Source organism: Hyperolius riggenbachi, chromosome 3 (genome assembly GCF_040937935.1).
Source record: "Hyperolius riggenbachi isolate aHypRig1 chromosome 3, aHypRig1.pri, whole genome shotgun sequence".
NCBI classification, from domain to species: Eukaryota; Metazoa; Chordata; class Amphibia; order Anura; family Hyperoliidae; genus Hyperolius; species Hyperolius riggenbachi.
Genome location: NC_090648.1, coordinates 192,825,009 through 192,846,655, shown reverse-complemented (window position 1 = coordinate 192,846,655; position 21,647 = coordinate 192,825,009). Strand labels below are relative to the sequence as shown.

General features: G+C 41.2%; 1 protein-coding gene across 1 annotated transcript in view; it reads right to left on the bottom strand.

The window, feature by feature from the left end:
* The window catches only part of UNC13C (unc-13 homolog C), a 784,159-nt gene that overhangs the window by 83,362 nt on the left and 679,150 nt on the right, over positions 1 to 21,647 (bottom strand). The window contains exon 30 of the mRNA XM_068275480.1: positions 13,554 to 13,634. Coding sequence (XP_068131581.1) covers positions 13,554 to 13,634 — 81 coding nt within the window. The remainder of the gene's footprint in view (positions 1 to 13,553; positions 13,635 to 21,647) is intronic.

Below are 21,647 nucleotides of genomic sequence, written 5' to 3'. Positions count from 1 at the left end.
ATACATTTAAGTAAACACAAGATAACATTATTTACAACTTCGGATGAGTCTACATTTCTCTGCACTGAACTTTCCAGCCCTGTGTGTAACCATTTGAATGCTGTGTTAGTAAAAAAAAAATGCTGGTTGTATATAATATGCTGTAAATCCTTTTTTAGAGCAAAGAAGAAATGCTGGGTTTCATTCAGATTTAAAATGCACCTTTTTTTTTTTTTTTTTTAAAGAAAGAAACGTATAAGCCAGGGATGTTAAACCAGTCATATTTTTGACCCAGCTCAAATTAATTGATGGGTCTGAATCAGGAAAGGTGTGGTCCATCAGGTAGAACACATTCCTCTCTTTCTCAGTCCATCCTAAACACTGGTATGGATCTGGCCCTTTAGGCCTATAGTTCGACACCTGTGATATAAGCTGTCACAGTCCCCCTTCAGAGATGTATCTTCATCTGCAACATATGTTAAGCCTTGCTGCCTCATCTCTAAGCCCCTTTGCCACCTTACCTAGTGTTTCCACCCCACTACCCTCTACACGCAGCCCCACCTCAGTGTTTCTACAGTAATTTATTAAATGAAAATGTTTTCATACCATTCAAGTATTGTTTATGTATTTGTACTTGTATTGCTTTTTACTATGATAAAACTGTGGAAATCTATGTATACACAGTGGTGTGAAAAACTATTTGCCCCCTTCCTGATTTCTTATTCTTTTGCATGTTTGTCACACTTAAATGTTTCTGCTCATCAAAAACCGTTAACTATTAGTCAAAGATAACATAATTGAACACGAAATGCAGTTTTAAATGATGGTTTTTATTATTTAGTGAGAAAAAACCCCTCCAAATCTACATGGCCCTGTGTGAAAAAGTGATTGCCCCCCTTGTTAAAAAATAACTTAAAGGGGCACTATGGCTAAATTCTGTTTATATTATCATTTAATATAAGATATGTGCAATCATAGCAATGTGTAAGACTTGTATTATGGCTGAATAAAACTCTGTTTCAATATTGCTTTACCCTAAATCAGTGCTGGAGTCCCGTCGCCAGAGAAAGCTAAGCGACGCTGAACCAGCACATTCCATTCTGCAGGAGGAGGCTGCCTTATCAGTCGTTTCATCTGAAGTTGTAATCTCCCCCTTTGATGTATGGGAGAGGTTTCACCCAACGTCTAACTGCACATTAGTGCTGTTACAGCTCCTCTGATCTGCTGGAAGTCTCAGGACAATAAATGACTTACAGCTCTGATGAAAAAAATGCTCCCCGCTGAGGCCCCCCTTCAGAGAAGCTGGCACAGGCAGGGTCACCACTTGTTGTCAGTTGCCATGGAGACCAGCTTCTCTTCTTATGCACAGGATTTCAGCGTCTTGATTCAGCACACGCAAGTGCTGTGTAGCTAGTGTCCTGCTTGTGTCTCTGAAGGGGGGCCTCAGCAGGGAGCATGTTTTTCATTAGAGCCGGATGTCATTGTCCTGAGACGTACGGCAGATCAGAGGAGCTGTAACAGCACTAATGTGCAGTTAGACGTTGGGTGAAACCTCTCCCATACATCAAAGGGGGAGATTACAACTTCAGATGAAACGACTGATAAGGCAGCCTCCTATGCACTGATTTAGGGTAAAGCAATATTGAAACAGAGTTTTATTCAGCCATAATACAAGTCTTACACATTGCTATGATTGCACATATCTTATATTAAATGATAATATAAACAGAATTTAGCCATAGTGCCCCTTTAACTGTGGTTTATCACACCTGAGTTAAATGTCTGTAGTCACCCCCAGGCCTGATTACTGCCACACCTGTTTCAATCAAGAAATCACTTAAATAGGAGCTATCTGACACAGAGAAGTAGACCAAAAGCACCTCAAAAGCTAGACATCATGCCAAGATCCAAAGAAATTCAGGAACAAATGAGAACAAAGTACTGTAATTGAGATCTATCAGTCTGGTAAAGGTTATAAAGCCATTTCTAAAGCTTTGGGACTCCAGCGAACCACAGTGAGAGCCATTATCCACAAATGGCAAAAACATGGAACAGTGATGAATCTTCCCAGGAGTGGCTGGCCGACCAAAATTACCCCAAGAGCGCAGAGAAAACTCATCCGAGAGGCCACAAAAGACCCCAGGACAACATCTAAAGAACTGCAGGCCTCACTTGCCTCAATTAAGGTCATTGTTCACGACTCCACCATAAGAAAGAGACTGGGCAAAAACGGTCTGCATGGCAAATATCCAAGGCGCAAACCACTTTAAAGCAAAAAGAACATTAACCACTTCGGGACCACAGTCTTTTCGCCCCTTAAGGACCAGAGCCTTTTTCTCCATTCAGACCACTGCAGCTTTCACGGTTTATTGCTCGGTCATAAAACCTACCACCTAAATGAATTTTACCTCCTTTTCTTGTCACTAATACAGCTTTCTTTTGATGCTATTTGATTGCTGCTGCGAGTTTTACTTTTTATTATATTCATCAAAAAAGACATGAATTTTGTCAAAAAAATGACTTTTTTAACTTTCTGTGCTGACATTTTTCAAATAAAGTAAAATTTCCTATACATTTGAGCGCGAAAGTTATTCTGCTACATGTCTTTGATAAAAAAAAAAACATTCAGTGTATATTTATTGGATTGGGTAAAAGTTATAGCGTTTACAAACTATGGTGCCAAAAGTGAATTTTCCCATTTTCAAGCATCTCTGACTTTTCTGCGCACCTGTCATGTTTCATGAGGGGCTAAAATTCCAGGATAGTACAAATACCCCCCAAATGACCCCATTTTGGAAAGAAGACATCCCAAAGTATTCAGTGAGAGGCATGGTGAGTTCATAGAAGATTTTATTTTTTGTCACAAGTTAGCGGAAAATGACAGTTTGTGACAAAAAAAAAAAAAAAAAAAAGTTTCCATTTCTTCTAACTTGCGACAAAAAAAAATGAAATCTGCCACGGACTCACTATGCTCCTCTCTGAATACCTTGAAGTGTCTACTTTCCAGAATGGGGTCATTTGTGGGGTGTGTTTACTGTCCTGGCATTTGGGGGGTGCCTAATTGTAAGCACCCCTGTAAAGCCTAAAGATGCTCATTGGACTTTGGGCCCCTTAGCGCAGTTAGGCCGCAAAAAAGTGCCACACATGTGGTATTGCCGTACTCAGGAAAAGTAGTATAATGTGTTTTGGGGTGTATTTTTACACATACACATGCTGGGTGGGAGAAATATCTCCGTAAATGACAATTTTTTTATTTTTTTTACACACAATTGTCTATTTATAGAGATATTTCTCCCACTCAGCATGGGTATGTGGAAAAATACACCCCAAAACACATTATACTACTTCTCCTGAGTACGGCGATACCACATGTGTGGCACTTTTTTGCACCCTAACTGCGCTAAGGGGCCCAAAGTCCAATGAGTACCTTTAGGATTTCACAGGTCATTTTGAGAAATTTCGTTTCAAGACTACTCCTCACGGTTTAGGGCCCCTAAAATGCCAGGACAGTATAGGAACCCCACAAATTACCCCATTTTAGAAAGAAGACACCCCAAGGTATTCCGTTAGATGTATGGTGAGTTCATAGAAGATTTTTTTTTTTTGTCACAAGTTAGCGGAAATTGATTGTAATTGTTTTTTTTCACAAAGTGTCATTTTCCGCTAACTTGTGACAAAAAATAAAATCTTCTATGAACTCGCCATTCTCCTAACGGAATACCTTGGGGTGTCTTCTTTCTAAAATGGAGTCATTTGTGGGGTTCCTATACTGCCCTGGCATTTTAGGGGCCCTAAACCGTGAGGAGTAGTCTTGAAACCAAATGTGGCAAAATGACCTGTGAAATCCTAAAGGTACTCATTGGACTTTGGGCCCCTTAGCGCACTTAGGGTGCAAAAAAGTGCCACACATGTGGTACCGCCGTACTCAGGAGAAGTAGTATAATGTGTTTTGGGGTGTATTTTTACACATACCCATGCTGGGTGGGAGAAATATCTCTGTAAATGACAATTATTTGATTTTTTTTACACACAATTGTCCATTTACAGAGAGATTTCTCCCACCCAGCATGGGTATGTATAAAAATACACCCCAAAACACATTATACTACTTCTTCTGAGTACGGCGATACCACATGTGTGACACTTTTTTGCAACCTAGGTGCGCTAAGGGGCCTAACGTCCTATTCACAGGTCATTTTGAGGCATTTGGATTCTAGACTACTCCTCACGGTTTAGGGCCCCTAAAATGCCAGGGCAGTATAGGAACCCCACAAGTGACCCCATTTTAGAAAGAAGACACCCCAAGGTATTCTGTTAGGAGTATGGTGAGTTCATAGAAGATTTTTTTTTTGTCACAAGTTAGCGGAAAATGACACTTTGTGAAAAAAAAAACAATACATATCAATTTCCGCTAACTTGTGACAAAAAATAAAATCTTCTATGAACTCATCATACACCTAAAAGAATACCTTGGGGTGTCTTCTTTCTAAAATGGGGTCACTTGTGGGGTTCCTATACTGCCCTGGCATTTTAGGGGCCCTAAACCGTGAGGAGTAGTCTTGAACCCAAATGTCTCAAAATGACCTGTGAAATCCTAAAGGTACTCATTGGACTTTGGGCCCCTTAGCACAGTTAGGCTGCAAAAAAGTGTCACACATGTGGTATCGCCGTACTCAGAAGAAGTAGTATAATGTGTTTTGTGGTGTATTTTTACATATAACCATGCTGGGTGGGAGAAATATCTCTGTAAATGACACATTTTTGATTTTTTTTACACACAATTGTCCATTTACAGAGAGATTTCTCCCACCCAGCATGGGTATGTGTAAAAATACACCACAAAACACATTATACTACTTCTCCTGAGTATGGCGATACCACATGTGTGACACTTTTTTGCAGCCTAGGTGCGCTAAGGGGCCCAACGTCCTATTCACAGGTCATTTTGAGGCATTTGTTTTCTAGACTACTCCTCACGGTTTAGGGCCCCTAAAATGCCAGGGCAGTATAGGAACCCCACAAGTGACCCCATTTTAGAAAGAAGACACCCCAAGGTATTCCGTTAGGGGTATGGTGAGTTCATAGAAGATTTTATTTTTTCTCACAAGTTAGTGAAAAATGACACTTTGTGAAAAAAACAATAACAATCCAATTTCCGCTAACTTTTGACAAAAAATAAAATATTCTATGAACTCATCATACACCTAACAGAATACCTTGGGGTGTCTTCTTTCTAAAATGGGGTCACTTGTGGGGTTCCTATACTGCCCTGGCATTTTACGGGCCCAAAACTGTGAGTAGTCTGGAAACCAAATTTCTCAAAATGACTGTTCAGGGGTATAAGCATCTGCAAATTTTGATGACAGGTGGTCTATGAGGGGGCAAATTTTGTGGAATCGGTCATAAGCAGGGTGGCCTCTTAGATGACAGGATGTATTGGGCCTGATCTGATGGATAGGAGTGCTAGGGGGGTGACAGGAGGTGATTGATGGGTGTCTCAGGGGGCGGTTAGAGGGGAAAATAGATGCAATCAATGCACTGGGGAGGTGATCGGAAGGGGGTCTGAGGGGGATCTGAGGGTTTGGCCGAGTGATCAGGAGCCCACACGGGGCAAATTAGGGCCTGATCTGATGGGTAGGTGTGCTAGGGGGTGACAGGAGGTGATTGATGGGTGTCTCAAGGTGTGATTAGAGGGGGGAAATAGATGCAAGCAATGCACTGGCGAGGTGATCAGGGCTGGGGTCTGAGGGCGTTCTGAGGTGTGGGCGGGTGATTGGGTGCCCGCAAGGGGCAGATTAGGGTCTAATCTGATGGGTAACAGTGACAGGTGGTGATAGGGGGTGATTGATGGGTAATTAGTGGGTGTTTAGAGGAGAGAATAGATGTAAACAATGGATTTGGGAGGTGATCTGATGTCGGATCTGCGGGCGATCTATTGGTGTGGGTGGGTGATCAGATTGCCCGCAAGGGGCAGGTTAGGGGCTGATTGATGGGTGGCAGTGACAGGGGGTGATTGATGGGTGGCAGTGACAGGGGGTGATTGATGGGTGATTGACAGGTAATCAGTGGGTTATTACAGGGGAGAACAGATGTAAATATTGCACGGGCGAATTGATAAGGGGGGGGTCTGAGGGCAATCTGAGCGTGTGGGCAGGTGATTGGGTGCCCGCAAGGGGCAGATTAGGGTCTAATCTGATGGGTAACAGTGACAGGTGGTGATAGGGGGTGATTGATGGGTAATTAGTGGGTGTTTAGAGGAGAGAATAGATGTAAACAATGGATTTGGGAGGTGATCTGATGTCGGATCTGCGGGCGATCTATTGGTGTGGGTGGGTGATCAGATTGCCCGCAAGGGGCAGGTTAGGGGCTGATTGATGGGTGGCAGTGACAGGGGGTGATTGATGGGTGGCAGTGACAGGGGGTGATTGATGGGTGATTGACAGGTAATCAGTGGGTTATTACAGGGGAGAACAGATGTAAATATTGCACGGGCGAATTGATAAGGGGGGGGTCTGAGGGCAATCTGAGCGTGTGGGCAGGTGATTGGGTGCCCGCAAGGGGCAGATTAGGGTCTAATCTGATGGGTAACAGTGACAGGTGGTGATAGGGGGTGATTGATGGGTAATTAGTGGGTGTTTAGAGGAGAGAATAGATGTAAACAATGGATTTGGGAGGTGATCTGATGTCGGATCTGCGGGCGATCTATTGGTGTGGGGGGGTGATCAGATTGCCCGCAAGGGGCAGATCAGGGGCTGATTGATGGGTGGCAGTGACAGGGGGTGATTGACGGGTGATTGACAGGTGATTGACAGGTGATTGACAGGTGATTGACAGGTGATCAGGGGGGATAGATGCATACAGTACACGGGGGGGGGGGGTCTGGGGGGGGGTCTGGGGAGAATCTGAGGGGTGGGGGGGTGATCAGGAGGGAGTAGGGGGCAGATTAGGGACTTAAAAAAAAAATAGCGTTGACAGATAGTGACAGGGAGTGATTGATGGGTGATTAGGAGGGTGACTGGGTGCAAACAGTGGTCTGGGGGGTGGGCAGGGGGGGGTCTGAGGGGTGCTGTGGGCGATCAGGGGGCAGGGGGGGGGGAAATCAGTGTGTTTGGTGCAGACTAGGGTGGCTGCAGCCTGCCCTGGTGGTCCCTCGGACACTGGGACCACCAGGGCAGGAGGCAGCCAGTATAATAGGCTTTGTATACATTACAAAGCCTATTATACACTGTTGCAGCGGCGATCCGGATGCCAGTAACCCGCCGGCGCTTCCGAACGGCCGGCGGGTTACAGCGAACGGGGGGCGGAGCCAGTCCCCGGCGGCTGATCGCGTCACGAATGACGCGATCGCCGCATAGCCACTCCCGCAGCCGCCCCCGCCGATGGGCGTATTGCGGTCGTTTGGGCCCAGACTTTGCCGCCGCCCATCGGCTGGGGGCGGTCGTTATGTGGTTAAGGCTCGTCTCAATTTTGCTAAAAAAAACATCTCAATGATTGGCAAGACTTTTGGGAAAATACCTTGTGGACCGACGAGACAAAAGTTGAACTTTTTGGAAGGTGCATGTCCCGTTACATCTGGCGTAGAAGTAACACAGCATTTCAGCAAAAGAACATCATACCAACAGTAAAATATGGTGGTGGTAGTGTGATGGTCTGAGGTTGTGTTGCTGCTTCAGGACCTGGAAGGGTTGCTGTGATAGATGGAACCATGAATTCTACTGTCTACCAAAAAATCCTGAAGGAGAATGTCCAGCCATCTGTTCGTCAACTCAAGCTGAAGCGATCTTGGGTGCTGCAGCAGGACAATGACCCAAAACACACCAGCAAATCCACCTCTGAATGGCTGAAGAAAAACAAAATGAAGACTTTGGAGTGGCCTAGTCAAAGTCCTGACCTGAATCCTTTTGAGATGTTGTGGCATGACCTTAAAAAGGTGGTTCATGCTAGAAATCTCTCAAATAAAGCTGAATTACAACAATTCTGCAAAGATGAGTGGGCCAAAATTCCTCCAGAGCACTGTAAAAGACTCGTTGCAAGTTATCGCAAACACTTGATTGCAGTTATTGCTGCTAAGGGTAGCCCAACCAGTTATTAGGTTCAGGGGGCAATTTCTTTTTCACACAGGGCCATGTAGGTTTTGAGTTATTTTTCTCACTAAATAATAAAAACCATCATTTAAAACTGCATTTTGTGTTCAATTATGTTATCTTTGACTAATAGTTAACGGTTTTTGATGAGCAGAAACATTTAAGTGTGACAAACATGCAAAAGAATAAGAAATCAGGAAGGGAGCAAATAGTTTTTCACACCACTGTATATTTATGGTCCTAGTGCTGTCTGTATTGTACTCTGTACAGTGCAATGCATGATGGTGGCAGTTAATCAATAATAATATCAAGCTCTGCCTCTGAGAACCTACACAGGATTGGGACAATATTGGCATTAGTCTGGTTAAGAAGACATAGAGGGAAACCTCATAGACCAATGGCCACTTCTTAGTTGCGGAAAATTGGTTGCGTCCACTAGTTTGTAAGGGATAGTGTTTCCTCTTGGTCCTCTAATGCTAAAATTGCACACCAGGACCCTCGGCCGCAGACTTCGGAAGCTGGGCTTCAGGCACGGTGCTAGCTTTTGGGTACCGTCTCGGTTTGGTGGTGTGAATAGTGTTTCCTGCTGTATCTCCCATTTACTACAAATCAGTGCTCATGACCATTTTGCCAAAAACAGGAAGCAGCTGTGGGTCCCCTCAACTAGACTAGTGCTGCAACATTTGTTACCAGAGGTAGGCTTTTATTCTTGTGAAATTACAAATGGCCTTGAAGGTATAGTGGAAATTAACAGTGAAATGCTACGGCATAGTTAGACCTGATTTTTTTTGGCATACTGGTAAATAGTATGAAAGTCAATATACAGTAACACCAAGTATGTGGTAAAGGCAATATGATGGATATAGTAATAGACATAACTGCTCAGTGTAAAACAGAACATGAATGCAAACTGTAAGATTAAAATGCAGAGCTACATGACATTTTCCTCTTATCATTTTTACATGCCTTTATATAAGAAAGAGAATGATAAGATGGGCTTCAATCTCACACAATGTATTGCAGTAAGTGTCATAACGTCAGCTGTGGAAAATAAATGTCAGGTGTGACAGACCTATTACATATCTACTTCATGGGAGCAGGCCAAGCAGTATAAGATAATTTAATTTTCTGTGAGAAAATGTGATCTTCTCCCAACCGATTTGTCCATGCATATTATTTCAATTTAGAGAAAAAAATGAATGGTGCTGTAAAATTTGTGGGTATAAAGAAGTTGAATCCAACAAATCCCATATACTTAAAGTTACTCTGAAAGACAACACTAAGTACTGCTTCTTCTTGCTTAGATAACAGGGTGGCATAAGTGTCAGCTGTTCACCAATCTTACAAATACTGGATGCAGCAGCTGTCCCTGACACCCACATGCAAATACTGGGACCCTGATTCAACAAACATTCTCTTCTTGGCCTCTGTTCCCACTAGAGCGGAAAATGGACATTTTTATGTCCGTTCACCGCTCATTGCTATATGGACAGTGAATGGCTCCTATTTATAAATATGAACTTGTCACACAGGGTAATGCATCTGCCCCGGACTTCAGCTGGACCATTGGAGCGGACATTACACTGCCCCCTACTGCTGGCCTGGCACAAGTAGGAACAGAGCCTTACAGTAGATGTTTTCATTTCAGATTGCCTCAATAAAATGACTTTTCAGCTGCTAGCAAATAAAAAGTACACAGGATTACTGTAACCAAACTTATGTAAGTATGGCATTATTTCTTTCCCAAATAGATCAACTCTAAGCATAAGATGAGAAAACTTTTAAGTTTCTTAAATGTAAGCATCAGTCTTGATCCCAGACCACCCTGTGAACTGCCCATGGGGCCAGATTAAAGTTGTTTTAAGCAATACATGGTAATTGTTGGGGGGGTATTTCCCTGCCCAACCATTATGAATAGCATATGAATGTGCAGATTGTACAAATATTGTTTATTTTTAAATCCTGGTATGTGCTTGTAATTATTAGATAGATGGGTAAATGTTAAGATATCTACATGAATGACAATTATATTTCCAACTGGGGAATTCCCAAGCCAGGAGAGAGGAATTGGCGGAAAACTCCATTGATGTGGCTCTTATGGCTTCATAAGATGTCTAATGGCCCGATTACCAAAACACTAGTGTACATTTAATAAACAGTATTTCGATGTGTTACATGTTTCATAATTTAAAATATCTTTCTAAATGTTTGAATGGCTGGATATCTCACTTAAGTCATATTGCTGATCAATAAAATAAAAAATGAGAACAAGAACTATTTTTTGTGAATTCTATCATTCAGCATTACTGCACTAAACTGATGAATCTATGAAAAGCTATTTACACATGCTAGATTTTTGTTGCCTGTAGGGATTATTCATACATATTTTAGATGAAAGTCTAACTTATGTCAAGGTGTCTCCATTGTTCTCTTGGACAATTTGTTAGATACTACTCAGTCAATCAAGATAGATCAGGGCATTTGTTGTCCTTCCACTTCCCTATCCACAGAACGGCTTTGTAGTGAGTTAAAGCAAAACTGCTACTATTATTCTATTCTTAGCTGTACTGCAAATGCAATACATTATTTTACAAGTTAATTTTAGCTTCAAAGAAAAGAGTTTCATATTGTTTTCCAGTACAGGAAGAGTTAAAACAAACTTTAATTGTTATCCATGCAAAAGAGCTTCTCTGAGAGCATCGACCTACTGGGTCGAATGCAGTCCTGTTTTCTGAAGCACTTTAACACCTAAGAAACAGTGAGAGACAACTTGAGATAAGGTTTAACAACAGGACAGTTCAAAAGATCATTATTTCTGCTTTGTTTTATAGCTTTAAAAGACAGAGTGTGATTATTAAACTGCAAATATAACAGAGTGATGCAATGTTATAAAAAAAACATATAACTGAAAATAAAAATATGAGCCTCTTTTCTTTGCTACTAATGTTCTATTCATTATCCCTACTACACATACAATTCATTATATCATACTTTTTTTCGCTTCTGGTTTGCTCTAACACAGGATGGCGGCCACAGAGTGGCTTCCTCCTTCCTCGCAAGGAGCGATATTTGCAGGGAACGAGCGCTCACTCAAGCATGCCTTTCCTGCAGTAAACACAGGGGGCTGCTGCGATCAGCCTGCCAGTCGCGATCGGAGCTGGCAGGTTGAATTCACAACAAATAAAGCAACTATATATATGTATACAGCACTGCAATCTAGCGCAGCGCTGTACAGAGAATGTCGTCACTTAACTGTCCCCAGGAGTGTCACACAATCTAATCCCTATCATAAGCTGATGCCTACGTATGTAATGTGTAGAGTGTCTAACTCGATCTAGGGCTAATTTAGGGGGGAGGGGGAATAAAAAAAATAGGTTTTTATAAAACTGATTAAAAAAAATTTAAATTGCAGCAGCAATCAAATACCACCAAAAGAATGCTCTATTAGTGGGAAGAAAAGGAGGTAAAATTCATTTGGGTGCTAAGTTGTATGATCAAGCAATAAACTGTTACATTTATAAAGTGCTGATCTGTAAAAAATCCCCTGGTCACTAGAGAGGTATAAACCTCTGGTCCTCAAGTGGTTAAAGGGACTCCGAGCTCTAAATAAAAATGCAATTGGTACTCACGTGGGGCTTTCTGCAGCCCACCGTAGGTCGGGAGGTCCCTCGGCGTCAATCTGGCTCTTCTCCCAGGGCCTGGCCAGAAATGGCTCCCTGGCGGCACCTGGCGACACTGGACTCGAGTGTCGGCCTCCATCTTCCTGAAACATCACGTCTGTTGTCACCACGCTGGCCGCCTCGCGTCATCAGAGCGGCTGGCATGACAGTACTGTGCATGCGCTTTTTAATCGCGCATGCGCAGTACTGTCACGCCGGCCACCGTGATGACGCGATGCGGCCGGCGTGGTGACGACAGACGTGACGGTTCAGGAAGATGGAGCCTGACACTCGGGCCCAGGAGTCGCCGGGGAGCCATTTCTGGCCAGGCTCTGGGAGGCGTTGGGAGAAGAGCCAGATGGATGCAGAGGGACCTCCCGACCTACGGTGGGCTGCAGAAAGCCCCAGGTGAGTACCAATTTTGTTTTTATTTAGAGCTCGGAGTCCCTTTAAGCAACTCCTCTGTACACATATTGGGGTAAACTGTCATTCAAAGCAATCATGAATATTTGTCTTGGGCAACACTTATTGCCTGTGTGTAAATGGCTTAAACATTAGCCATGTATTTTCTATGAACAACATGGAGACTGATTGGCTAGCACTTATGCCTCAGTGCAAGGTCCATTTTTAGGTAGATCTTTTCCAGGGGGCAACAGTTTCCCCACACAGTGTAAAACATACTCAATGGGTAACTTCCCCATTGAGTCATAGCTAGAACTCATGAAGAAGCATGTGATTTGTTTGCAGTGTGTTCTGACAACCTATTACTGCATGCATTTTGTGGGAAGCAGGATGTGGTCAACGCTGCAACAGAGAGCAATGCAGGAGTGATGCATTTTTGTGGAATGCAGCACTGACCACCTGCATTGCAAAGCAACACATAAGTGTACGCAGGCCCTTAGTGAGGTGAGTTGTCTAGCATTTTCAATAAAGTGCTGCAAACCCACCTCAGCACAATATGAACATGTCAAAGTTCACTACGCACTGTAATAATACAGTCAGATGCATTATTCAGCATTCATATTATGCACATTCACCAGCCAATTTAATCCTCCTCTAGGCGAATGTACAGTGAATATAAGGGTTTTTTAAACAGCTGACTGTGGCTAAATGTGTCCAACTTGTACAGACAGACAGTGTAGTAAAGTCTACATCGTGTACCAGACTCACGTATTCCTGCATGTTATATGTGTAGCCGAGCAGTCTCACCCTTACACCATGAATACCAATGACCATAGCTATCTTTCTAGCATGTTCTGCCGCTATGTATTCCTATTTTTGCTGACCATGTCAGCTGAAAGATTCAAACTGTTTTCTGTTTTCATATTCTATTCTAGAAAAGCATTCAGCTGCTGAAAATTTAAGGTGCTTCTGTCTCAGAGGTTCTAAATGTTCTTTCTGTGCTGCGGAAAAGACTCTTCAATGTATATTTAATATGTTTCCTGTTCCCCGAGGCAAATTCTACCTCTGTAATGAAAAGGATCAGATAAGCCATAGAATTTCCATTTAACGGCAGAGGAATGATTCAATAGTCAGTTAATATATTTACACCCAGACAGCTGCTAAAATGCCAATTTATTTGAGCAACGGTGTCGTTAGTACTAGGGATGATCAATAATATGCAAATATTTCTGAGTTTATGCAAATTTATGTACATTTTTATGCAAATATATGCAGCTTGAAATTGGACCGATCAGTTTAAACCTGGGTGGGACATGATTGGACCAATTTCAAGCTGCAGATATTTGCATAAAAATTACATACCTTTGCATATACTCAGAAGTATTTGCATTGATCATCCCTAGTCATCAGTAATGTGTGTTTACAATACCTTAATAGTGGCTAGCACTACTTCCATCACAGAGCACTGCCGAGGAGTCAGGCTTCTTGCTTCCTCGCGAATGACGTGGTCCTGGAAATTAAAAATAAATGAAATATTTTAGAGGAAAAATCTCTTACTCTCTTCCAGAAAACTGATTAGCATGAAATGTGTTGTATTCATTTCTTGGCCCATGCAGAAAGAATATTCACAGCAGATTAAATGGGATTATGAAATCTAAATAAATGTGTGTGATTCATACGCAGTCAACCATTTGCCTGGCTAATAACAGGTGTGAGCCCATCTGCAGCTGCCTGCCATACTGACTTCATTTCTTCCTGCGCTAATAATAGCTATTATCTTTACTTCTTGGCGGAAAATGCTCAAAATTAATATTTTCTGCTGTTAACAGAAAAATGAGCTGTTACTAGGAAAATAATAACCACTGCAAAAAAACAGGTGTAATTACATTGTTGATGTAAAATAATAATGTCTACAGGACCAATCTAACAACAGAGAGTGTGCTATGTTGCCACAGCCTTTAAAAATGCCCATACATGTATTGATTCATTTGGTGGACTGGTGTGGACCAGACACAGAGGAAACAGTAGCCAGCACCATTCAGTAGTTTTAGCTTCCTGTAAGACAGTTACGGCTGTGACTGTCACTGTTATACATCACTAGATTTTTTTTTTTTTTTATGTCATTATGTTTCAGGTGTTAATCTTCCTGTATGAAAGTCATAGCTGTGACTGCCACTGTCCTTAAAATTATTATTTTTATACTTACACTACCGTACATCATACAACAACATTAGCTGAAATGACCTATGACTTGTGAGATCATCCCACATTAGTACAGTTACGTTCCTCAGCTGCACAGACCAGAAGCACTTGTTGCTTGATTTCCACACCTGCATAAACTGAAAGACTGGAAGGGAGTTGTAATGCTCCCATTCTCCAGAGTCTGTTCCAGCCAGTGTTGAGCTGCTCGCCTTTGAGTTCAAATATACAAGTTAAATATTCTCATGTGTGGCATTAACACTAGTAATTGATTGTCAGGACAAAACTTAAAGGAGGACTTTTTTTCTCATTTTCATTTTAAACAGTTCAGAGACATTTAGCATCTGAGAAAAAGTTCTGGTTGCTGTTCTAATATCTGACAGCATATAGTACACCGATTGGATCATTTGGGGTCCAGGACCTGCAAGCATCTAAAAGACACCTGTGCTATTGGGCGCCCAAGTGGTGAGTTGGGAACCTGATGTGGGTAGTGGCCAATTGACTGCTACATAGGAATTAATGGTTGTAGCCGACAGGCTACAACTAGTGATCCTTTGGATGCTGGGGTTCGAAGGTTAATTTTAGGCACTTAGAGGTAGAGTTAGGCTTTAGGTGGGGTTGGTTCTTGTTAGTCACTTACAGGGGGAATTAGGGATAGAGGTGGTGGGGTTCTTGTTAGGCACTTAAAGTGGAGGGTTCAAGTAAGAATGTACGCCGGGTAGTGCAGAAGAAAAAAACGGTTAAGTAAATTATGTAAAAATGTACTGTTTTCAATAAAATATAGGTTTTAAATTGTACCTGAGACAGAGGAACAAGTTCTGTTTTACTTACCTGGGGCATCTTCCAGCTTTTGTTGCCTTATAAGTCTCTCTGATTCCTCCTAGTCTGCTCCGCTGAACCCCTCCAAAAGCTCGTGACTGGACCAGTTGTGGGTTATTGCGCATGCTTGGTCCAGACCTCACTCTTCCTCACACATGCTTCCATGGCCAGGAGTATTTTGTACATGCCCAGAATGCTCTCAGCAATGGGAGCACGATCAAGGGGTCGTGCAGCCCAACCACGCATGCACAGTAGCCTGCAACAAGCTTACTTATGGAGAGGCACAATGATGGAGCAGCCTGGGAGGAAACCGGGGACCAGTAAGGCTCTGGGGGGCTGGAAGAAGTCCCAGGTGAGTAAAACAGAACCCCATCCCATCTCAGGTTTACTTAGAATGCTACAGTCTGCAAATCATTTAGTTTTTGTTTTCATTTTCACAGCACTGGATTGCAGACAGAAGAGATTACATTGATTTGTCTTTTGCTTTCAGTATGTTTTTACAAAGAAGTCTTGATGTGCAGATATGACAGTCTTAGTGTGGTCCATAAAAATGAAAGGTGTGCACCATTCCCACTACTGCAAACTGCTGTATACAATACTCAAGTTATGCAGTATAGGGAATAAAACTACCTTACTATTACGTGATACACAATGGAGTGATTATTCTATAGCCAGGCTAGAGCAAAATGAAAAGCCTCATTACTTTCCCACTTGCATATGCCTGCATAAATATATCATTTATTTGGAATATCATTGCTGTAAAGCAGCAGTAGTAGAAGAAGAAGAAGCTGATTGCTTACAGATTTCATCAATTGTCTTACAGACAAGAAAGGTACATAAACTGCTCTGCATTCTTTCACAAACCAGCACACAAAAGGATTTTTAAATGAAGACGCACAATCGGGCAGAATCCCTTATGCCTGCATTGTTTCTGAATGATGTTCTGGCTGGAGAATGAATATATTCTGCAAGTGTCAATGCAGGTAAAAAACAACAAAGTGACTTTGTAACTTCAGAGTCAAGCTTGCGCTGGCTCAGCCGTTCACATCAAATAAAGGCTTCCCTATCATCAAAAACAGCAGGGAAACAATCCCTAAGTCTGCTGAGAACGGTTAGAATCTCGGGGAAAAACAACACTTCATACTCATGGTATAAAATAATCAACAAACCTTTTATTATCTAGCACAAACTGTACATTCTTCCTAACCACAGAAGGGCACGCTGGACTTAAAGGACACCTGAAGTGAAAGCAATATAGAGGCTGCCATATTTATTTCCTTTTAAGCAATACAAGTTTACAAGCCTTGCATCCTGCTGATCTTTCATGCATTCAAAGTGCATGACTTACACAGGAAACAAGCATGCAGCATATCCAGTCAAACTTGAATCTGCATGCTTGTTTAGGGTATATGGCTAGAGGTATCAGATGCAGAGGATCAGCATGACAGCCAGATCATTTGCATTGTTCAAAAGGAAATAAATATGACAACCATCATGCTTCTCTCACTACAGATGCCCTTTAACTTTTACTGGGCGATAAAATTTAAATTAAAAAGTTTTTACTCATGTGACGCCACTGTGACAATTTCTTTTACATTTTGATTATTGATTCCCTATTTGGATTCACAAAAAAGTCATGGTCAAGATCTGCTAGCCAGTGTATCTATTCTCTATTTAAATAAAAGAAGATATGGGTCATTATGGAATAGGATCAAGTATCGGACAAGTATCAGCAGTAATAAAAGCAACATATATATATATCACTCAAAACACAAGACAGGAGCAGCTCTTTTACAAATCTACTTTATTTTATGAAAATACAGTACAAAGTTCCATTAAAATGCTGCATGAGTGGCTACAGCCCGCTGTTTCGAGCCACTAGGGCTCTTGTTCATGCCATGCAGCACAACAACCAATGCACAACACAAGACTTATATAGTGTGTCATGAACCTGCAATGAGCCATTTAGAACAAGGTATGCAAATGAGAGGACCTGAGGAGAACTTCACAAAAGCGGGCAGTTTGGCCACACCCCATGTTCTCATTGGTCACTTTTCAGTTTGAAAACAGAACCCAACAATCAGGTACCAATATTATAAAGATCATGAAAAAAAACACAGAAAACAGGCTAAACTTTGATTAAAAATCATAATTAGGAGAAGCGTAATGTCTGTCCAGGTGAGAACTGCAACAAATATTGAAAAAATGCTGGAAAGGCGAAAAACTTGACAAAAACCGAGAAAATCTGAAATTTTGCCGCCATAGGGTGAATTTCCGCATACAATGTGGAAATAAACATGGAAATCCGCACCCAAGGTGGAAAACCGAAAAAAATTGCATTAAAGCAGCCCAGGGGGCGGGAAAACGTTGAAAAGCAGATGAATGCAAAGTTATGCACCTAAAACAGAGAAACGCTTCACCTTAACGAGGACCACCATATAAGGAAATAAATATATATATATATATATATATATATATATATATATATATATATATACACACACACAACTGTGAACTATCCAAATATTCTAATGAAATATTTAGCTTAAATAAAAAAATGGAAATAACCATAATATGCATAGAATTATCTGCAAACATTTTAACAACATGAACATAGTTTATAAAAGTGTTCATGCATGCGATTGGTTGCTGTATCACAATAGAAGATTGCTGAAAAGATACACAATCTGCATCAATGATTTTTCATTGCATTACTAGGTTAGATGGAATACATTGGAAAGCTATAGAATTCTTTTACGTTTTAAATAAACATTATAACCATTACTTTTCTTATGCTATACACATCAATGAGTTATGGGTAGACATGGAAAAACCAAACATGATGTGGAATGATTTTGTTAACAGTGCTAAAAATGTTTAGAGTCCATAATTAGACAATGAGTAGTAGAAAATTAAATGAAGACTCACTATTCTCCATTATGTTTTGAAACGTCTGATAAAGCAAAAAGCTTCACCTATGCATACCATTTATTTACCATTCATTCTTTAGCCAAGTATTAATACTGTATGCTTTCTCATTGCATCTGCTGCATTGCAATGGACACTATAATTGTGTCACTATGCAATGCAGGTATATTGCAATGGTACGTGAACATTAACATGTTAGCAGTGCAGTGCAGTTGATTCTGTCAGAACGATGCTCAGTCAACACGCATGTTCACATCTGCATTAACACATATTTCTGTGTTTTGTATGCTTTACTGTATGCATTGCATCCCTGTTTGTCAGGATACACAGTGCAACATGCCTAATGTGAAAGAATCCTTAGGGTTCTTTCACACTGCACACACTACAATAAAATCACAATGCCGTGGAGCCAAAAAGTTGCATCACATGGTGGCTTTATGGTGTGATTATACAATAAAGCATACAGTACATTGAAAGTATGCCTCACTGCCATCGTAAACGTGCATGTTGCCCTGTAAATGCACTGCATGCTGTGTGTCATCCCTACAGAAAGTGCTGCATCACAAATGATGTGATAGCCCCATAGAAATATCATTGTGTTGTGATGCGATGATATTGTCCATTGCAACACGATGCAATTGACATGCTGTGAAAGAAGCCTAAGACTGAAAACACAAGATTCAAAACCCCTTCATGACTGGTAAGGAGACTTAAAGTGAACCTCCAGACTAAAAATCTACTCAGCAGAACTGAAAAGGCTTGGTGTTTCTTTAACTGTTTCACAGCATCAGAACTTTGTTTTTCTTATAGAAGTCTAATTTTTATCTGCATTTTTAGCTAAGCTCCGCCCCATCAAAGAAAACTGTCCGGGCTTCTTTCCTCTGATGCTGTGCAAAGCATGATGGGATTTCCTATGTTGTTGTTCATGTTGCCTAGCAACTGGGAGGGGTGATCAGGACACAGGACAGTGGGAACTGTGTCTCATGCTCCCTGTCACCTTCTTTCAACCAAAAAGATGGCTGCCCTTATGAAATCACAAACCTTTGCCTGTCCTTTTAAAACAGGGTGGGTAAGAGATTATATTACCTATCTATTTTAATTAACATAACTAATGTAACTTAATGACAGTATGTTTGTTTAGGCTGAAGTTCCTCTTTAAAGAGGAACTGTCGCAAAAATCGTACATTTTAAAACACATACAAAAAAGAAGTACATTTCTTCCAGAGTAAAGTGAGCCATACATTACTTTCCTCCTATGTTGCTGTCACTTACAGTAGATAGTAGAAATCTGACATTACCGACAGATTTTGGGTTAGTCCATCTCTTCATGGGGGATTCTCAGCATGGCCTTTATTCTTTATAAAGACATTCCCTGAAAAAGATTTATACAAAGATGCTGGCCAGCCTCCCTGCTCACCATACATTTTTTTGGCAGTTGGACGGAGCAATTGCCATTCACTAAGTGCTTTTAAAAATAAAGAACACCCTGTGAGCCCCCCATGAGGAGATGGGCTAGTCCAAAACCTGTCGGTTCTGTCAGATTTCTACTACTTACTGTAAGTGACAGCAACATAGGAGAAAATTAATTTATGGCTCATTTTACTCTGGAAGAAACGTACTTCTTATTTGTATATGTTTACATGTATTTTAAATTTTAAGATTTTCGCAACAGAGGTCCTTAAGTAATTAAAAAAAAAATGATATGGGATATTTGTCTATTGGGTTAATCAATAAATGGTATCATCCTTACCACAACATTTTAGCATAAGGGACATGTTCAGTTTGCAGAGCTGCAGCATAGTTAAGTGCATGGTGTACATTAGCATTCACTTTTTATGCATGAAGGAACTTGGCTTGGAATCTGCTTAGTGTCTTGCATCTAGTATGAGATATACAATATGTGACAGCCTGCTGAAATGCAATCCATATGTGGTGTCTTATTTTTACAGGAAGTGAGCAAAACAAATTGTCTTTCCTTCTGCACTAATGGCATCATAAAGATCTTCCCATGGGGGAGACATATGTTCTAATGAACTGGGATTTGTAGCCAGCGATAGGCTGCTCGGGTTGTATAAATTGTCTTGAAATACAGGCAATGGGCTCTGACTGGGCTTAGTGCCGCATGTAGATCAGAAAAGAAAAAAAATATGTCTGCATGGTAATGGTGTTAAAACATAAAATAATACCAAAATGGAGGTTAGCCAACATTCATTTTTTTTAAAAGACATATTATTACTAGTCTTTGGAACAATATATACCTATATAATATAAAGTATTTGGAGCACTATATACCCATTTATAATATGTAGTTAATCCTAGCAAAGGCTATCGCACCTTGAGGCAGGACAGTTTCTAGGCTTGATAGTTCATATGGCAAGGGTGTAAAAATTGTGATTTCACCCCCCCCCCCCCCCCCATAGGCTTGTGAATTCCAGCATTTTACAGTATGATTTGGCCCCCAGTACTATATAGCCAGATGTAGCTAGCCACCCCCGCCCCAGTATAGGTAGCCAGATGTCCCATGAGTATAAGTCCCTTTGGTAGGATTGATGGCCTGATGTGTCCCCAGTATAGGTAGTGAGCTATATGTGCTCCAGTATAGGTAGCCAGGTATTGGTGTCCCCAGTATAGGTAGCCTGGTATAGGTTCCTCCAGTATAGCTAGCCTGGTATAGGTGCCCAAGTATGGGTAGCCAGGTATAGGTGCCCCAGTATAGTTATCCAGGTACAGGGAAAAATAATTTACTACACAAGTTCTAAAAAAAAACCAAGAAAAAACAAGAAACCTTTGACATCACAAATCATCAGATTCAGTTGGAAGCAATACCAATGCCTAAAGCAATGAAATCCATTCAATGAATGATGATGCACTTCGTATTTTAGTTCTTCAGCTGGATATGTATTGGCTTGTTCTTATAGGAGAACTGTGTCTTTTGATGAGACCATGTAAAATGGAAGTAGAATGAATCAAGTTTCTTACTTAGTGACACACCAAGATTATCAATTGTATGGCTGCGTGTTAGAGTGGAGTAAGGAAATGTTTTGCTTTCACAGTGAACCCTTTAAAGTTATCTATGGAGGATGCAATATTTATTTCCTTTTAAACAATACCAGTTTGCCTAGAAGTGCTCCAGATCTCATGTCTTATATTTTTAGCCATAGACCCTGAACAAGCATGTAGCAGATCAGGTACTCTGACTCAGGTTTTACTGGAATAGACATATGCTTCTTCCAGGGTTTTGATTCAGACACTACTTATGCCTTAAAGAGAACCTGTACTGAGTAAAACTATTTAAAATAAACACATGAAGTGACTTCAAATGAACATTACATAGTTACCTTGCCATCAGTTCCTTTCAGAAGCTCACCATTTTCTTCTTACAGTGATCCCTTCCAGTTCTGACAACATTTTGTCAGAACTGAAATATGTCAGTAAAATATCAGTTGCTGTCAGTTATAGCTGAGAGGACAACTGATGTGTCCATGTTTGCCTATGGCTCAAGTGGGCGATGTTACAGTTTAACAGTGTGCTGACCAGGAAGCTGTTATGGGTAATAGCCATTTTCAAAATGGAGGAC